General features: G+C 37.2%; 1 protein-coding gene across 1 annotated transcript; it reads right to left on the bottom strand.

Moving 5' to 3' along the window:
- Nucleotides 1-18,274: 18,274 nt before the first annotated feature.
- Nucleotides 18,275-19,220, bottom strand: LOC138900038 (uncharacterized). Its single transcript, XM_070186739.1, has 2 exons — nucleotides 18,748-19,220; nucleotides 18,275-18,617 (listed from the first exon to the last, which is right to left on the bottom strand). Exons 1-2 carry the CDS (start codon nucleotides 19,218-19,220, stop codon nucleotides 18,275-18,277), a joined length of 816 nt encoding a protein of 271 aa, XP_070042840.1.
- Between the last annotated feature and the right edge of the window lie 1,220 nt (nucleotides 19,221-20,440).

Here is a 20,440-nt window from a genome sequence, read left to right as displayed (position 1 = left end):
TTATTAGATATTTTAGTGCTCATGTACTCGATGACACTAGGTTTTGGGATGGTTGTAGTAGAGTTACAATTGTCTTTAACATATATTTATGAGTTTTTTCCGTTGTTGAGCTTATTAAATCATTTTTTAATTCAAATGCTTAGTTGTTATGTGATTGTCAGCTTGCCTAGTAAATGTATTAGGCACCGTCACGACAGGTTAGGATTTTGGTTCATGACAAATTGGTATCAGAGCACTACGTTACTTAGGTCTCACGAGTCATGAGCAGGTTTAGTAGAGTCTTGTGGATCATTACAGAGACGTCTGTACTTATCTTCGGGAGGCTACCGAACGATTAGGAAACTTCACTTTCGTGTGGATTTGTTGATTCTAGAAACTGAACTTCTATTATTCTATTCACTCCCAGATGGTGAGGACACGTGAGATCGAATCAGGTGGACGGCCACCAGTACCACCAATTAGGGATGCGAGAGGTCGGGTTCGCGGTAGAGGTATCAAGCCCCAAGACCGAGGAGCGTGACCGGTGCTCAACCGAGTGAACCCGACTGAGCAAGCCTGTTAGATTTCATTCTACCCAAATTCATTCGTGAATAAAGAGGATATGTACTCCGTTAATCAAATACTAAAGAGATTTCATTAACCGCTTCCATTTCATATTCATTCCCATTAACAGCATCATTCAATATTTCCAAAATAGTACGAGTTTATAGATTTAATAAAAAGCATGTTGCCAAATACCAACAGTTCTAATCTAATTCCCAACATCAAATACCACCCACAACCTGTCTACGGAGCCTCTAAGTACAACTGAAGAGTAATATGAAAATACCGGCAACAAGGCCCCGGCTATACCTCAACCACAAAGTACATGAGAAACAAAAGATACATGACCCCGAAATGAAGTGGGGCTCACCAAATCAGCTGAAAGGAGTATACTGCTATCACTGATCAATGCCACCTGTTGTAGAACTACCTGCATCCATTAAAGATGCAGCACCCCCGACAAAAGGGACGTTAGTACTGTCGAATAGCACTAGTATGTATAGCTAGAAATCCCCTTTCAAAATAGAATGCCTATATGATCTATATGTGGAACACATAATATAATGTAATTGAAACAACCTGTACAAACAAGGACAACAAAAGGGGGCACCTATTGTCTGCATTAATAATATGACTCATTCGACCATACTTAGTGTTCACATATCATATTATACACTTATGTGTTTCATATACCATCCATAGTGTTCACATATCATATTATACACTTATGCATTTTATAGACCGTCCATAGTGTTTATTCATACCGTACATCTATACCTCTTATACACAATGCACATATGCGTTTCATAGACCGTCCACATGATTTCATATCACAATGGATTTCATAACACAATGTACCTATGCATTCATAGACCGTCCATAGGATTTCATATCACAATGTGCCTATGCGTTTCATAGACCGTCCACAGGATTTCATAACACAATGTACTTCATAACACAATGTACCTATGCATTTCATAGACCGTCCATAAGATTTCATAACACAATATACCTATGTGTTTCATAGACCGTCCATAGGGTTTCATAACACAATATACCTATGTGTTTCATAGACCGTCCATAGGGTTTCATAACATATTGGAAACAAAAGTACAAATACGTACATCTCATAACCTTTCACACCACATATCACCTAATCCGTACTTTCAACCACTTACAATATTATTATTTTATTGGCTCTCTTGGCCATACATATGATTCTTTATTCATGGAGCAATGGCCGTATTTCATATTCCACACTTTCATTTATTCCCTTTCATAGATTATTATCATAATTATCAACAAGTAGAATATTTCGGAAATCACAACTTTAAATTCATTAGTAATGAAGGCTTTAAACACAATCGATTTCTTTCCAATAAATGTAGTAAAATAATTAGCAATCGAAGTACAAGTTAAAATCATACACAATTTCCACTCACGAATATGTAAGAACGCAAAACACATTGAAAATTACTTACAAAGCACAACATTAGCTATAACAGCCGCATATGGTCATCACTTGAGTTTATAAACTTTTAGCCGAGTATATTATCGAAGTCAATTATGGAATAGTTGAGTCAAAGCTCATTTCATAATCTTTCTCACATTATTTCATTTCATTGGCATCATTGGTCACAAGTATAACTTTCACTATTTGTACGTTGACCACACTTTATATTCCCAAGTTACTGATTTCACTTCCAATCATCTTTATAGGTTATCAACAATAAGACATTCCCAATCAAGACTTTAGGTACACATATGAGCAATTAAGGGTCTTAAGAATATTTATATTTTCTCACACAATTTGGTATACTAGCTTTCATTTGAAATACGATTCAAGCCACCACATTTTAATACGCAACCCATACTTTGAAACTCACGGAAACATTATGGAATTCAATTCCAAGAGAGAAAGTTTAGCCAATATACCTCAATTGAGCTTTCCTTAAATTACTACAACGTTCCAGAAATTCTAGCAATCCCAATCTATTCGAGACATAACAAAATTGAACCATAATTAGGAAGATATTCATGATCTCAGCTCATTTGAGCATTTCGTCAAACACTAAGTGTGGATTAAGGTTCAAGGTCCTTTTACGGAGAATTCCATCATCCCACAACCCAATCCTTACCATTATTAGCTCAACAATCTTTCTACACCCTTTGATAACACAAGCATGTAAAATAAACAACCCTATTGCCTAGAAATTATCTTGCTTATTACCCATTTCTAGACAAAATTCGAAATTGAGGGTTAGGGTGTAGAATCTTACCTCTAGGATGAAGACCTAGTGAGTTTTCCTCCTTAATCTTCCAAAACTTGAGCAAGAATTGAAGAATCAATTATTGAGGAATACCTTCTCACTTTAGGGCACTCTCTCCCACTCTAAAATATCATATTATACCTTAAAAATGACCCAAAGAGTGTATTTAACGAAATAGGGTCGGGTTTTAAAAATCCAAAAATGAAGCTCCGAAACAGGTTCTGCGGTTGCATATGCGACCGCATAATGGTTATGCGGACCGCATATCGGTTGCATAATTGGTGTCCAAAATGACCAAATATCTGCGTGAGTCTGCGGTCACTATGCGGTCCGCATAACTATTCTACGGTCGCATAGTACACCGCATAACAGTTATGCGATCGCATAGTCGATCGCATAATTGCTTCCAACTGACCCAATTAACTGCCTCACTCTGCGGCCATTATGCGGTCCACAGAGTGATTCTGCGGTCGCATAATGGACTGCAGAAATATACTTTTCCGCCAAAAATTTTCCTTTACTTTCTCGTGCATTGTTCAACCCAAAAGGTCCGAGCACGTAATCCTAGTCTGGCACCATGAAATATTATTTTCTTTGCAAATTTTATCGGGTTTTACACTTAAGTTCTTCAAAAAATTTCGGGGTGTTACAAGAGGTCGAGGTGCGGCTCGTACTATAGCTAGAGCAGCACTTGTGGAGCCACAAGTTGCTCCAGCTGAGGATCAGATACCACATGTTGTTGAGCCGATGGGACCAACTCAGGCACCAGCTATGCCCATTGTGATTACAGGCCTTCAGGAGGCTTTCGCCCAGATATTGACTGTATGCACAAGTCTTGCTCAGGCGATTTCGATTCCGGCTACACCAGCCACTTCTCAGGCCGGGGGAGGTGCTCAGACTCCCGCTGCCCACACTCTAGAGCACGTAGCTCGGGGACTCCAGACACCAGGAGTATTACTAGCCCAGCCGGATGTAGCTTCTCGGGCCTAAGTTGGCCCACCCATGAGTGATGAGGAGCAGAAAATACTAGAGCGGTTTTGGAGGCTTAAGCCTCCAAAGTTCAGTAGGGCTGAATCAGAGGATGTTTAGGATTTTATAGACATGTGGCAGCTGATCCTTCACACTGCGGGTATTGTGGAGACCCATGGAGTTTTATTTTACTTTTTTTAGCTGAGAGTGGCAGCCTATAGAGTGTGGGAGGCCTATGAGTTAAGCATGCCAGTCGGCGCTGCATCACTTACGTATCATGGGTTCTCAGTTCTCTTCTTAGAGAAGTTTGTTCCACAGACTCGCCGATAGGAGTTGCGTAGGTAGTTTGAGAAGCTACGCCAGGAGGGTAAATTAGTGACTTAGTATGAGATGATATTTTTAGAGTTGGCTCATCACGCGGTATGGTTGGTTCCCACTTAGAGAGAGACGATTAAGAGGTTCGTTGATAGCCTCAACTATGGACTATGTTTTATCATGACTCAGGAGATTGCGTCGGGTGCGAGGTTTTACGAGGTGGTTGATATTTCTAGACACCTAGAGTTGGTTCGCAGTCAGGAGCATGAGGAGTGGGAGGCCAAGAGGTGCATCAGCTAGCCATGGTTCATACAGTGCTCGTCTATGTCAGTCATCTTTCAGTTCCCTCCCAGCTTAGAGTTCATCCCGTGCTCCATCAGTTTAGGGTTCATCTGTACCAGGTTCTTCTAGTCGTACAATCTTAGAGAACACTCTAGCACCCTGAAACTAGTCAAATAAGTCATTAATGCGCTGTAGTGGTTGACTTTTTATTTCTTTACAAGACCCAAGTGTGTATGCAAGAGCCCTAGCTCCAAAAATGCCAAAAGTTTGCCCAAGATGTGCAGAGACTGACAGAAGCTGCCAACTGAGGGTATAAATCCCTGAAAAATGTGTTATGTGAGTTGTTTTGAGGTGACATACATGCTAGGTGACGGGCGTGTGGGCGTGAACCGTGGTAATCATAATCCTGGTGGATTATTATATTGTGTTGATATCAAGTCTTTTCTTATCCGTGTTATTACTATATGTTAGAATAATTGAGATGTGATTCATGTAATAAATCATGTTTAGGCTATGTGCTTATTTCTGTTAGGACCCACTGAGGTTATTTTTATTGTTGAGTTATTTGTTTAAACTGTAATTATGTACTCAATCATAGTTATTCATTGCATATTATATCTTAGTCTCGGTTATCAATCACTGTTAGATCATGTTATCATTATTTGGGATGAGAGGTATGAGATTTGTGAGCCCTGGAGACTTGAGAGATTGATGACTGAGGTAGCCTGAGAGCCGAATTGTGAGTGTTATTATGGATCGGACTGCACACCGCAGCAGTCATTATTGGCTTATCTACTGTTGTGGATCGGGCTGCACGCCGTAGCAGGCCTTATAGGATTTATATTAGCGCTTGGACCGAATCCGCGCCTTCAGAGTCTGACATACCAGGAGTGAGCGTAGGCACAGTGATTTATATACATGTTCTTTGATTAGGGGCATAATGCCAGGCCCCTGTACAACAATGAGTGATTATGTGTGTGATGAATAGGAATTTGAGATACACAGATTGAGTACTCTGAGACTGTGAGTACCTGAAAATATCACTGTGACACTTTACTTTGACATGCATATCAGACAGATAGGCATACGGATGTAACATTCCTCGTGCTAGCTATACTTGACATATTCTTCTCAGTGTTGGTCTTTAAATTGTGAACTTGAAAGCATGTCTAAATTTTTGTACTGTGAACGAGCTGAATATGGAAGATTCTTTGAGTTTTTACTGTCATTTTCATTGTTATATATGTGTTGTCATTATTTTGGTTCTGACCGTATCCCTCTAGGCTCGTCGCTGCTTTCAGTCCAAGGTTTGTTCTGTTATTTATTGAGACATTGGGTCGGTTGTACTCATACTACGCTCTGTAATTCGTGTGCAGATCCAGGTACATATGGACGCGGTGATTGCTAGAGTGATGTTAGTACATGTTCGGAGACTTTGAGTTAGCTGCTATGATGCCCACAAACCTTGATTCTCCTTCCTTTTATTTTCTTCAATATTATTCTACTATTCAGACAGTTGTACGAGAGTTTGTTTTATGATGAGATATTATAGTGCTCATGTACTCGATGACACCATATTTTGGGATGGTTGTAGTAGAGTTGCAATTATCTTTATCAGATATTTATGAGATTTTTCTGCTATTGAGCTTATTAAATCATATTTTAATTCAAATACTTAGTTGTTATGTGATTGTCGGCTTGCCTAGTAAAAGTAATAGGCGCCGACACGACAGGTTGGGATTTTGGGTTGTGACATACTTATTCTTCGTTTTTATATTTATATCATTCGATCCATGTATTAATTAATATTATATATTTTTTACTCCAGATTATCCTCCAAAAAGTATATATATTCTCGCACAATTCAATGTGAGTATTACTTATATTGCCAATCAAACATTGTAGTAAGTATTTAGCGATTATCATTTTTTATGTGTGCAACCAAAATTTGCATTAGTTATGCAGCAATTATTTTTTCTCCAGCCAAATAAATACTATATTATTTTATGCAGGATTTTGTGTTAAAATTAATTAAGCCTATATAAATAAACAAGTTTAATGCTATATTTTAATCCCGAGTTACAATTTCATCACAAGCCTAATAAAGCCTAGGAAATACTACGAATTTAAGTCTGGGCTTCTCTTGTTCAATTTTTATACTGCATATTTCTACAGAGAAATTGTAAGCAAGACCCTTTGAAAACTCGAATGAACAAAACAACCTCCATTTTTCTTTCTCATATTTTTGGATTCAAAATTTGCTGACATAGGGTTTATTGGCTTAAGGGAAGGTCATGGTCCTTTTTAGCATTTTCAAAACTTATGGGCTAGCTATTAAAGTATAGCAATTCTCGTTCCCCTCACTTCCGCACTTCATCTCTCTCTCTCAAGAACTCTATCATCGATCCACTCCACGATACTGATTTTGCTTTTCGTACCAATAATACATATCAAAATTAGGCCTCGATAAACAATCTCCCGTCTATATAAAATCCCTAGCACTGTGTATTTGTCCAAATTATGATAATTTTGGATAAACTTAAATCTGTCTTTTTTTTTTTCTTATTCTTAAAACTGTGATTTTGAGGTTGAAGAAGGGATTTTCTTGAAGTGAAGTGCATGAAAATTTGCTATTTGTATTTGATTGTATAAAATTAGATCTTATATTATTGTTCCCAATTTTGCTACATTTGGGCTTTGCATTTTCAAATGTAGTAGGTATCGCGCCCTAATTTATATTTATAAACATAGGGTCGATTATTATCTGTTTTCAGTTGTTCGCCGAAGTTGAGGTTTTTTTTTTCTTATTCCTAAAGGAACACCATCATCAGCTTAATTTTATGTCTAAAATATATCTGTAGCTTGATTTGATATATGATATTATTTTATTACGTAAAGATCTAATTTTATTTTGTTGATTGTAATCTGTTAGGATCAGGAATATATCTCTGGGTTGAAAAATAAAAGGAATATATCTCTCGAATTTAATACCTTTCTTTTACCTTACCTATAATTCTGGGATTCATATCCCAATCAACTGTATAAAGAGATGACCATCATAATAGAATCAACACAACTTTTCACTCATTCATCTCTATCCTTGTTAGTTCCAAGTTTCTGTTTCGAATTGTTAACTATAATATTGATATTTTGTGTTTTTGATTTGTAATATTCATTTTTTTGGTTTTTGAACTGTGACATTGGTTTATATCTAAATTTCTCTTTTATTTTTTCTCAAAAGTATCTATGATTTTGGGTTTTAAAATGAGTTTTATTAAGAGAAATGCATGTGTCACTACTACTTGTAGTTGGTTTTAAACTATATCTTCTACGGAGAGTGTGAATATTGTTCCAAGTTGATCACAGATCAAGTTGTTTGTTCACTGTAGCAACTTGAGTCGATATACCTACTATTCATAATAAACCCCTTTACGACACCAGCGAAACTTCACACTATCAGTGATAAATATGTCACGACCCGAAATTTCCATCCTCGGAATCGTGATGACGCCTAATATTTCACTTGCTAGACAAGCCAACATTAGCTATATTTATTAACCATTTTTAACAATTCAAATTAAATGATAATAAATAAACCGAATAGTTTGAAATAAAGTGATAAACTAATGAACGACAAAATTCAAATACAATCCGAGAAACTGGAGTCATGAATACATGAGTGTCTAGAGTACTACAGATAATAGTCTGAACAAAACACAACTGTTTGAATCAAAACAAATAACTAAGATGACATAGAAGGGGACTTCAGGGCTGCGGATGCCGTATAGCTATACCTCAAGTCTCCACAGGTAGCTGGATCCGGGCAAATCTCACTCAGCGTTGCTGGGACCCACTCCGATATCTGCACAAAATGTAGTATGAGTACAACCAACCCCTCTGTAAGTGCAGAGTCTAACCTCGACGAAGTAGTGACGAAGCTAAGGCGAGCCACTTATAATAACCTGTACGCAATAATAATAACAGGAATGTAGGAAATGGAAGTAAAGCAGTCAACACATGAAAACAAACTCGAAGTCCAACAACTAGAGAGCCTAGATTATCAAGTCTCATAATCTCATATCAAAATACCAAGGCAAATCCAACAATCACAAACAAATACGACATATACAATCTGTTGCGGCGCGTAACTCGATCCCACCATAACATCATCTGTCAATATCATAATCCGTCCTTACTCTGGATATTTCAGTTCATTACCTTTCAATTTTTGTTGCGGCGTGCAACCCGCTGCCCAAACAATTTCAATCAACATAAACAATTCAACAACCAAATTTACAAGAATTTCTACATCAAGAGGATAAATGTACGAGGCAATAAAGAACCACATAATAATCAAAGAATCTCTAACAACTCGAAGTCTTAAATTTATCAATTCATCGGTATCTATCAATTAGACAACTCATGCAAGTGAAACCACATTGTAGAAGGCAACAAATATTACAAAACTATAAGGAGAGTAAAGCATATGATATTTTAGATATGCAAGTAAAGCAAGTACAGACAAGTAACAAATAAGCATGGAGTCATGGAAGAGACGGACAATTTAATACAAGAATAATTAAATGACAAGTAACAATTATGGCATGAAAGTAAAATAAAGCATGTAACAATTAAGGCATGACGCAAGATATATCATAAAATAAATGAAAACATGGAAACAAATATCATGACAGCGTATATACACTCGTCACCTCGCATATACACCATTTTCCCACATAATTCACATAACATATAGGTCATGGTTCCCTAATTTCCTCAAGTCAAGGTTAGACCCAACACTTACATCACTCTGTAAATCAAGCAATCAACCAATCACGGCCTTGCCTTTCGAACAATATTCAAAACCAACCAAATATAGAAAATTGCCGATCAAATGATTCAAAATAAGCTTTAGAAACTACCCATTAATGAAAGAGGTTCAATTTTGATCATTTTTTAAAAAGTCAATACTGGGCCCGCTTGGTCAAACCCGAGCACTACAAGAAAATGAGGCTTTAGCGAGAGAAAATCTGGTCGTTAAAAGTCCAATTTCGGTCATTATAAGTTAATAACGATCGGAAAAAATCCGATCGTCACCGATCGTTAAAAGTCCCGACGTTAAAAGTTAATGACCGGATTATAACCGGTCGTTAAATGATCTTTAGCAACGACGTAATTTTCGGTCGTTATACATGCTTTTTAGCGACATGATTTTTTCCTTGCTAATTTGTTATCCAATCGTTAAAAGTCTTTAATAACAACAATGTATTATGTCAATTCGAGTGCTTTTAGTGACCGATATTCCCTTCGTTAATTGTATAATTACTTTTAATAACCAATATTCTCTTCGTTAATAGTCATTTATCTGTTTGAGAAGCCTGTCGTTAAAGATTTTTAATGATCACATTTTTCTTCGCTAATATGAAAATGTAATAAATATAATTTAAAAAAATTAAATTTTATGAATAGTAATAATTATTTATATGCTTTCATACACGCTTAACAACATTGAAAAATAAACCAAATACTTGATATCTTGTTAATATAAACTAAAGTATCATATTTACGAGAAACCAATCCAAATTGTAACAAACCCATCTTGCTAAAATAATGAAAAGTAAAAATAATGCAAACCCAGATAGGAGACAACTAGAAGCATAAAGTGAGGTGAGTTGAGCATCATTTTAAATAATTCCTAAAAAGAATAAAAATAAAATTGCAGCATATATATGTACATAAGACAGTGTCTTTAAACCATCGATGACGAACCAAAAACCTCTTGAACTTCAACTTGCTCTACACTTTCTTCAAGTCTAGGTTCTTCGGATTTTAATTTTTTGATCTGTTAAAATAACAAATTTATGCGAGTTTAGTATCAAAGAATAAATAACTAAAGAAGAAAATAAACACTTTAAAGGAAAAATGAACAAATAACACCTTAAATTATCGAATGCACAGATAGACAACCATATTCACGAGAAGTAAGTTGACTAGCCAAAGAAGTGATAAGTTCAATTAAATTCTAGCCAAGTACCAGACTAACTTATACCAAATTACCCAATTATTATTGGACCCAAAATACACTTTTTCTCCTTTCCAAAATTTTCCCCGACACAAAACCAAAACAAACGTCATGAATCTTAACCAATGTTCCTGGATACCATTTGGCAATCTGCCACCAGCTTACGAAAAAATGAACTAGTACTTATTAAAGGGAGAACAATGACCAAGCATTTAAGAAAAGAAACCCTTAAGTCTGTCTGCAAGATGGCTGGTGTAACATGTCTTTCACCACAGTGCGTAATTTTTTAATTTATGATTATACGACTGGAGGACTCCGTATAGCATTCTAAGTTTTAAGTCTTGAAGCCATATTCTTTAAAAGTGTGGAGATATTAGATAGAATAGCAGATTCTTCATTTCTTTCCAACTAATATCTTCTCAACTATGGAAGAAGATCTCAATAATAGCTTAAAATCTTTTAAACTCTTGTCCAAGGTATGAAATATATATGACATTTTAAATACCCAAGATTGTATCAAGGACATGAAGAGGTTAATTGTCATTTGATTACAAAGATTACTAGCAGTAACATGCAAAGAGATAAAGAAATTACCAGAAGAGCAATTTGAAGCTACTCATAGTAGTCAAGAAAAGAAACCAAAAGCACCAATTTTTACAAAGAGAAAATAATAACTAAAAAATCATAATCATAACAATAATAGTTATAATAGTTGTAGCATTTTACTAGTAACCATAATAACAATAATTATAATAACAACATACTAACCAACAAAGCTCGTGATTTTATCATCAAGAAACAAACAGAGAGAAATAAAAAGAAGGCAACAATTCAAATGGAAATAAAGCTAGAAGCTAAAGCAGAAAATTATAGAAAAGAACAAAGAAAAGTAGAATATCCTTTAGTTATTTCAAGAAAATTGCAGGCTCAGAGCTTAAGTGATATGACAGAATTGTTATGCTTTGTGGGTATTCTAGTTTCTACTAAAAATGGTGAGGTAGAAAGAGAGATAATAATAAGTGTAACAGGAAAGAAATAGAGATAAGATCATTGGAGAGAGAGAGAGAGAGGTGCAACGTCAGATAAAAAAAAAGGAGCAGACAGCGGCATATTACTTTAGCAGACAGCATCATATATCTAATGTAAAATCTCTCCAAAAGTCCTTTATCTCCTGGTATGTTAGCAAGCACAAGTGCACCATGTACATAATATTTGAAACTTCATTCTTGCTTAAATTCACTTGTTTCATTAACTATGTTTTTATTTATTCATAAATGTTAATGACATAAAGAAAAAATTCACACGAGCGTTGCAATATTTTCATCATAGAGTAAAATAGGATTTTCAATTACTAACATGTTAAATGATTCAATCTATGGATCACTTGAAGATGTTGATGAAGGCTGATCAAACACTATCTTTACAATTTATGTGTATTTACTCCCTAGCTCATCATATTTACACTCTAGCCCTTCCAAACGTCCTTTTAGTGATTCATTTTCTTTTACAGTAGAATTCAGCTTTTCCAACAATGCAGCTTTAGAGGAGTTACCACTTTTCAACTCCTTAGCTGTTATCCCACCACCAAATCCAACTACATGACTCTTTCGTTGAGGTCCGAAGCACCTTTCTACAACCTCAATGTTTGTAAGAGATGATTCAGATTGCATCAATTCTTTGATTTTATCTTGTAAAATAAAAAATAATTTAATTAAAATAATACAACACAGTAAATAAATAATGTAAATTAAAATTTATCAATAAACATACATATTTCTCATTGGTTCGACAAGCTTGTTGTTCTTCTTACGAGTCCCAAAAAAAATAGTTGCCACATCTAGTGGATTACCATCTTTACCTCCCTTTACATTCAAATAAACAAGTCAATGAAATCTTTGTAACAAAGATGAGGTTTCTTAATAGAATTATAAGATTTACTCACCAATTCATAAATGATCTCCCTAATTGACTTACTACCCGTACGATGAGGCATACTCAACTTAGACCTATTGACCGAGTTTCTTGTACTTGTCTCCTAAATTAACAACACACCGGCAAAATCAGGTAAATCTAGGTATAATCAACACTATCCTATATCAAACTATAGCTTTGTCTTAGAAACATTTAATTCAAATATTTATCAGCTACAAATGCCAATAATTCACTTCAATTGAATATTCAAATTAAAGGAAAGGAAAGGCAAATTATCAGAAAAAATGAGCTCAAAGCATGAGGAATAATATTAAATTCTAAACTACCCCTTATTAGTAGTACTTCTGCAATCTTCATTTTAAATGAATATGATACAGATATACTGTACAACTGAAGAGAAAGAATACTATAGAAGGAAGCATGTGATAAAAAAGGATTGGAAGATTTAAGGTTTAACAAAATACTTCACCTGAAGCTTAACTTTTATGTCCAAAATCATATGTTCTTTACTGATACACCACTCACCAATATTTTAAGTAAAAAGTGCATTCTTAATATTCATACAACAAGACGTGATTTTCTAATTGTTTCAACATCTGATAGCACATAGCACGTGAACAACGTCATCACTTACTTCAAGTTCTCTGTTAACATGATTCTTAAAACTAAGGGACTCTAAATATGGAGTCTAACTCATGATGTAGTACTTAAAGCAACACAAATAAGGTCAAACCAAACTCTAATTAGCAGAATTATCAGTATAGCTTCACTTATATGTCATCATGTTGGTAATAAATCTCATCCATGACTGTATAGCAATTCAGTGAAATAGTATATTTTTAAGCTCTTTGGGATAAAAGAACAGAAAAGCTTATCATTAATTTTATTAAAATCCAATAGAAACACATAGGTCACCGAAAAACTTTTCCAAAACTAAATGCAAACAAACCCTGTAAATTCTGCTTAAGATATAACTTTGTTAGTTTTCCTTTACTCTTTCTCTTTTATAAGCTATAGAATAGTTAATTAGACCATAACTATGATACACATACATATCGACATAGTTTTTAATAGAAGTGGATTTCTCCTAATTTTTCTTCAAAAATAATTAATAATTTTGAAGACCATAATTTAGACTTCTCATACAATAATAGTCTTGTTCAAGAAAAGTAAAAGAAATAGGGATGCTAAAACGGAAATAACAGAAAAACTGAATGTAATTCAAAATCAAACCTAGTTAAAAACATAATCTGCTCTATAAGAGAATACACACAGTTGACATATAACGAGCAATATTCAATAAATAAATAAATAAAAGCAACTCCTGTACATTCATCAGCAATGTTAAAATTTGAATATTATTATAAAATTGTAGTACATGTAATTATAAAAAAAACCAATACATAAAAAACAAAGAGATAATTGGAGTATAAAAAAGGTGCCCAATTTCACAATAGTACTACAAGATTAGAGCTTACCTTGAGAAGAAGAAGAAGAAGAAGAATGAAACCCTAGGTTGTTGAGAGGAACACAAGGCTTGATGCTTCACAGAGTTTCAACTGCTTAATTTCACTTATGCTCTAGCTTTGTAATTCCTATGATAAAAAGAAAGAAAAGTGAAAATATTATGGTTTTGGGCAAAAAAAGAGGGAAAAGTGGCGTGAGTGGGCTGATGTTGGGCAAAAGATAGGGAAACGTTAGCGTTATTTTTTTTTAACGACCGGATTTATGAATTTTAAGGACCGAATATTTTTTCTTTGTTAATATTAAACTAAAAATTAATTTTAACGACCGAAAAAAAAATGTGATCGCTATTGATATACCTATAACGACCGAATTCATGTCCTTTCGTAAAAAACTGGTCGTTAAAAGTCAAAATTCTTGTAGTGGAGGTTTAGACCAAAACCCGATGACCCATATACTCTCAAGCATGCTTACGTGATTTGTTTTGGAATCTAACCTCAATTTGATGTCTAAATCTCAATGTTACAAAAATCCCCAATTCTACTTAAATCCCTAATTTTTACCATGAAAATCCTAAATTTGATGTTGAAATTTCCTGAAAAGAAAAGGATAATTGAAAAGAAATAGATTAAAGTCACATACCAATGAATTTGTGAAGAAAAGACTCTTGGGAAATCGTCTCTGCAGTGTTTAGGGTTGAGAAATGGTGTAAAATGAGCTAAGTCCTCTGATTTTTCCCTCTTTTACCCAGCTACAGATATCGCAATTGCGAAGTCTTGCTAACAATTGAACATTGCAAATGCGAGACAAGGGTCGCAAATACGAACACTGTCACAGAAGCCCAGAAGTCGCAATTGCGACAAAAGGTTCGCAATTGCGAATAGACCCACCTTCAAAAATGCAGACAATTCCTTCGCAAATGCAAAGATCACTCAAGAGCACACTGAGTCGCAAATGCAACTCAGAGATCGCAAATGCGACCTATGAAGTTCGCAAATGCGAACATGTTCCTTGCAATTGCAAGATTAACCCAGCCCAGCCCGACCCATGCTCACAAATACGAGCTATTATTCGCAAAAGCGAGGCACACAATTGCGAGGAAGACCTCGCAAATGTGAGATCAACAACAGAGCACCATAGTTGGTATTGCACCAACAATCCTTACACTAACCAAACTCATCTGAACCACGTCTGAAACTCACTCGAGCCCCTCTGGATCCAAACCACACTTGCACACTAGTGTAATAACTTCATACAAACTTGCTTGTGCATACAAATCACCAAAATAACATCTAAATCTACAAATCAACCCACAAAACGAATGAAATTTCAATGTAAAATCAAGAACAACTAGAATCACATCTAAGCATCCGAATCATGTCAAATCAATTTCAATTTACACCAAATTTTGCAGACAAGTTTCAATTAGCGATACAGACCTATTCTAAGTTTCAACAACAAAATACGAACCCATTAGCTATGAAGTCAACTTACAGTCAAACTTAGGAAATTGCCAAACTTTCAAAATACTAGTTTTCGACAAAATGATCAAATTAGTCTAGGGACCTCCGATTTCAATTCTGGGCATACACCCAAGTCCAACATCACGATACGGACCTATCAGAATCATCAAAATACCGATTCGAGGTCATTTTCACATAATGTTGACTGTGTACAACTCAAGTTATTTTAAAGCAAAAATCATATTTTCATCAAATTTTCACATAAAAGCTTTTTAAAAAGCGACACTGACTATACACGCAAACCTAGAAATATCAAACGGAGCTAAAGGAGGTCGCAAAATACAGAAATAAGGGCTAATACTAATAATGACCTATCGGGTCATCACATTCTCCACATCTAAAACAAGCGTTCGTCCTCGACCGGACATAGAAAGGTACCTAGACTGGTGGAAATGTGGGGGTAACTACTCCCCACATCGTAGCTGTCTGGATCGGCTGACCACTCCACTACACTTTAACTTAAGGATAACTCTAAGACCTCAACTTCCGCACCAGCGGTAATAGAATGGTTGTCGGCTCCTCCTCATAAGTCAAATCCTTGTCTAATTGGATTGAGCTGAAATCTAATACATAAGACAGATCACCCTGATACTTTCGGAGTATGGAAACATGGAATACCGGGTGAACTGCTGATAAGCTAGGTGGCAATGCAAGCTTGTAGGCCACCTCACCAACTCTCTCAAGGATTTCAAAGGGTCCGATATACCTAGGGCTCAACTTGCCTTTCTTCCCGAACCTCATCACACCCTTCATGGGTGAAACCCGAAGCAAAACTCTCTCTCCAACCATGAATGCAGCATCATGAACTTTTCGATCGGCATTACTCTTCTACCTAGACTATGTTGTACGAAGCCGATCCTGAATCAACTTGACCTTTTCCAAGGCATCCCGAACCAAATCAGTACCCAATAACCGAGCCTCTCCCAGCTTAAACCAACGAACTGGAAAATGACACCGCCTCCCATATAAGGCCTCATAAGGAGCCATCTGAATACTCGATTGGTATGTGTTATTTTTGGCACACTTCGCAAGTGGCAAGAACTGATCCCAAGAACCCTCGAAATCCATAATACAGGCATGAAGCATATCCTCCAATATCTGAATGGTGCGCTAGGACTACCCGTCCGTCTGGGGGTGAAATGATATTCTCAACTCAACTCGTGTGCCTAACTCACGATGTACGACCCTCCAGAAATGCAATGTGAACCGCGTGCCCAAATCAGAAATAATAGACACCGGCACACCGTGAAGACGAATAATCTCGCGGATATAGATCTCTGCCAGCTGCTTTGAAGAGTAAGTAGCTGCCATCGGAATGAAATGTGCTGACTTGGTCAACCTATCCACAATGACCCATATTGCATCAAATTTCGTTAAAGTCTATGGGAACCCAACAACGAAATCCATGGTAATACGCTCTCACTTCCTCTTAGGAATCTGAAGTCTCTGAAGTAACCTGCCAGGCCTCTGATGCTCGTACTTCACCTGCTGGCAAACACCGAGCCACATATGCAACTATATATTTCTTCATTCTTATCCACCAATAATGCTGCCTCAAATCCTGATACATCTTGGCGACACCTGGATGAATGGAATACCGCGAACCGTGGGCCTCCTCAAGTATCAACTCATGAAGCCCATCCACATTGGGCACACAAATCCGACCCTGCATCCGCAACATCCCATCATCTCTAATAGAAACCTTCTTGGCATCACCATGTTGCACCGTGTCCTTAAGGACAAGCAAATAGGGGTCATCATGATGACGCTCTCTGACGCACACATACAAAGAAGAACGAGAAACCGTGTAAGTAAGAACCCGACTAGGCTCCGAAATATCTAACCTCATGAACTGATTGGCCAAGTCCTGAACATCTGATGCTAGCGGTCTCTCACCAACTAGAATATACACGAGGCTACCTATGCTCACCGCCTTTTTACTCAAGGCATCGGCCACCACATTGGCCTTCCCGGGATGAACAAAATGGTGATATCATAGTCTTATAACAACCCTAACCACCTCCGGTGCCTCAAGTTGAGACCCTTTTGCTTAAATAAGTACTTTAGACTCCGATGATATGTGAATACCTCACACAATACCCTGTAGAGATAATTCTTCTGATGAACCTTCAACTGCCGAGATGCGTATGCATACACCCTACCGTCCTGTATCGATACTACACCAAGCCCAATATGCGATGCATCACAATACACAGTATAAGATCCCAAGCCCGTAGGCAACACCAATACCTGAGCTATAGTCAAAGTAGTCTTGAGCTTCTAAAAGGTCGACTCACACTCATCAGACCACCTGAATGGGGTACCCTTCTAGGTCAATCTTGTCAATGGGGCTGCGATTGATGAAAACTCCTCCACGAACTAGCAATAATAACCCACCAACCCTAGTAAACTCCGAATCTTTGTAGATGTTGTAGGTCTAGGCCAATTCTGGGCTGCCTCAATCTTCATAGGATCCACTTTAATGCCATTGGTAGATACAACATGTCACAAAAAGGCAACTGAGTCCAACCAAAACTCACACTTTGAAAACTTGGCATACAACTGACTATCTCTCAGCGTCTGAAGAATCATCCGAAGGTACTGCTCATGCTCCTCTTGACTGCGGGAGTGGATCAAAATATCATCAATGAAGACGATCATAAAAGAATCCAAATAGTGTTTAAATACTTGATTCATCAAATTCATAAATGTTGCAGGGGCGTTTGTCAAGCCAGATGACATTACTAGGAACTCATAATGCCCATACTGAGTCCGGTAAGATGTCTTAAGGACATCCGATGCCCTAATCTTCAATTGATGGTAGCCAGATCCTAAATCAATCGTCAAAAATACTTTGGCACCCTTAAGCTAATCAAATAAGTTATCAATCCTCGGCAACGGATACTTGTTCTTGATAGTGACTTTGTTCAACTGCCGATAATCTATACATATCCTCATCGAACCATCCTTTTTCTCACAAAGAACAATGGCGCACCCCAGGGCGAGACATTAGGTTTGATGAATCCTTTATAAAGCAAATCTTGCAACTGCTCCTTCAGTTCCTTCAACTCAGATGGGACCATATAGTGTGGTGGAATAGAAATAGGCTGAGGGCCCGGATCCAAGTCAATACAAAATTCAGTATCTTTATCGGGTGGCATCCCCGACAGATCTGTAGGAAACTTCTCTGGAAATGCACGCACAATTGGTACTGAATCCATGGAAGGAACCTCCTCACTAGAATCACGAATATAGGCCAAATATGCTAGACATCGCTTCTCGACCATGCGTTGGAGCCTTCACATAAGAAATAACCCTGCTGGTAGAATGGCCAGGACTCCCTCTCCACTCTAATTGAGGCAACCCCGGCATGACTGGGGTCACCGTCTTGGCATGACAGTCCAATATAGCATGATAAGGTGAAAACCAATCCATGCCCAAAATAATATCAAAGTCCACTATATCAAGAAGTAGGATATATACACTAGTCTCAAGGATCTCGATAGAAATGACACACGAGTAATAAACACGATCTACAATAATAGAATCTCCTACAGGTGTGGACACATATACAGGAGCACTCAAGCAATCACTAGGCATAATCAGATATAAAGAAAAATAGCATGACATGTAGGGATAAGTAGAGCCTAGACCAAATAGAACTGAAGCATCTCTATGGAAAACTGGAACAATAACTGTGATGATGGAATCAGATGACTCTGCCTCAGGTCTAGCTCGAAATGCATAATAACGGGGCTGGGTCCCACCATTCTGACCTTTGCCTATCGGGCAACCCCTAGCTGGCTGGCCTCCACCTCTAAGGACTTGACCTCTACGTCTAGCAACCTGGCCCCCGCTTCTAGCTAGCTTTGCGGGCGGTGGAGCAATCAGAGCCGGCATAATGGCACAAGGACCCTTATGAGATTTGCTGCTCGTCAATCTAAGGCAATACTGAACCGAACAGATGGCTTATTGGTATCAGATTATTGGGGTAATTGATGGTGAACGAATTGAGATTTTATAAATAATAGCTTAACAGTTTGGGTTCGGATTACTCAATTTTCTTATCAGGTAAACCGTTAACCCTTTAAAATTTTTTATATTTATACTTTTACCTCTATGTATATAAAGTGCTATTGAAAGTAATTTGTTGAATTGTCCATTGGTTTTATCCGTAATAGCTGGATTGTCTATTTTTATGTCCTTTTCTTACATGCATTCAACAAATTAAAGTCTGATTTTCTGAATTTTTGATTTTACATTCTGGATTTCTTGTGAAGAACGAATGTTACTGAAAGTTTGATTGATTCACGTGTATGATTAGTCTTGAATATGAACTAGATTGGAACTTGGAAGAAGACTCTTCAATTCAAAAATACTGTTAGATCTTATATGGTATTAAAAATTTGGTATTGATTTGAAATCTTTTTGTATTGACTGAATGATTGTTCAAAACTTTTCTATTTGGTTTAGCTGATAAACCGCCCGATAACTGCCCGATAATCATTAATTTGATACCAATCTGGCCGTTATCTTATTGGATGGTTAGCAAATTACTATATTTATAATCTGATAACCGATAAGCCGAACCGTTAAGCGTAATTATCCTCCCGATCTGCCAGATAAGCACTGCTAACCTACGCCTCCACACTCAAAGCGCTCCCTCGGCTGCTGAGGCTGTTGAAGCTAAGACTGACCGTGACGGCCCAGATAGCTGTTGTAGTAACTCTGAAGCGGTGGTGCTCTTATAGGAGCTGAAGGTGCACTGAATGCTGGCTGCTCAGGACGAGATCCATAAGAACCACGAATCCCCGAAGCACTGTGGGTTACCTGAAGAGCTGACTGAATCGGCCTGGGAGGATGGCGTCTACCAAAAGAACCTCTACCTCTAGATGAGGCACCACTGAAGCCACCGAAATGACAAGGCCTCTTCTCAGATGTCGCCCCTCTATCATGACCGTGAACTATCTCGATCCATATAGCAATCTCTTCGGCCCTCAAGAAAGAAATGTCATCCCCCGTCTCCTTGGCCATTTGAAGCCTGATGCCGAAGGTCAGACCATCAATAAACCTCCTCGCCCTCTCTCTATCAATGGGAATCAACATAGCTATATGGCGGA

Source organism: Nicotiana tomentosiformis, chromosome 10 (assembly GCF_000390325.3).
Source record: "Nicotiana tomentosiformis chromosome 10, ASM39032v3, whole genome shotgun sequence".
Classification (NCBI taxonomy): Eukaryota; Viridiplantae; Streptophyta; class Magnoliopsida; order Solanales; family Solanaceae; genus Nicotiana; species Nicotiana tomentosiformis.
Note: the sequence above shows the minus strand (reverse complement) of the source record. Positions and strands in the feature narration are given on the sequence as shown.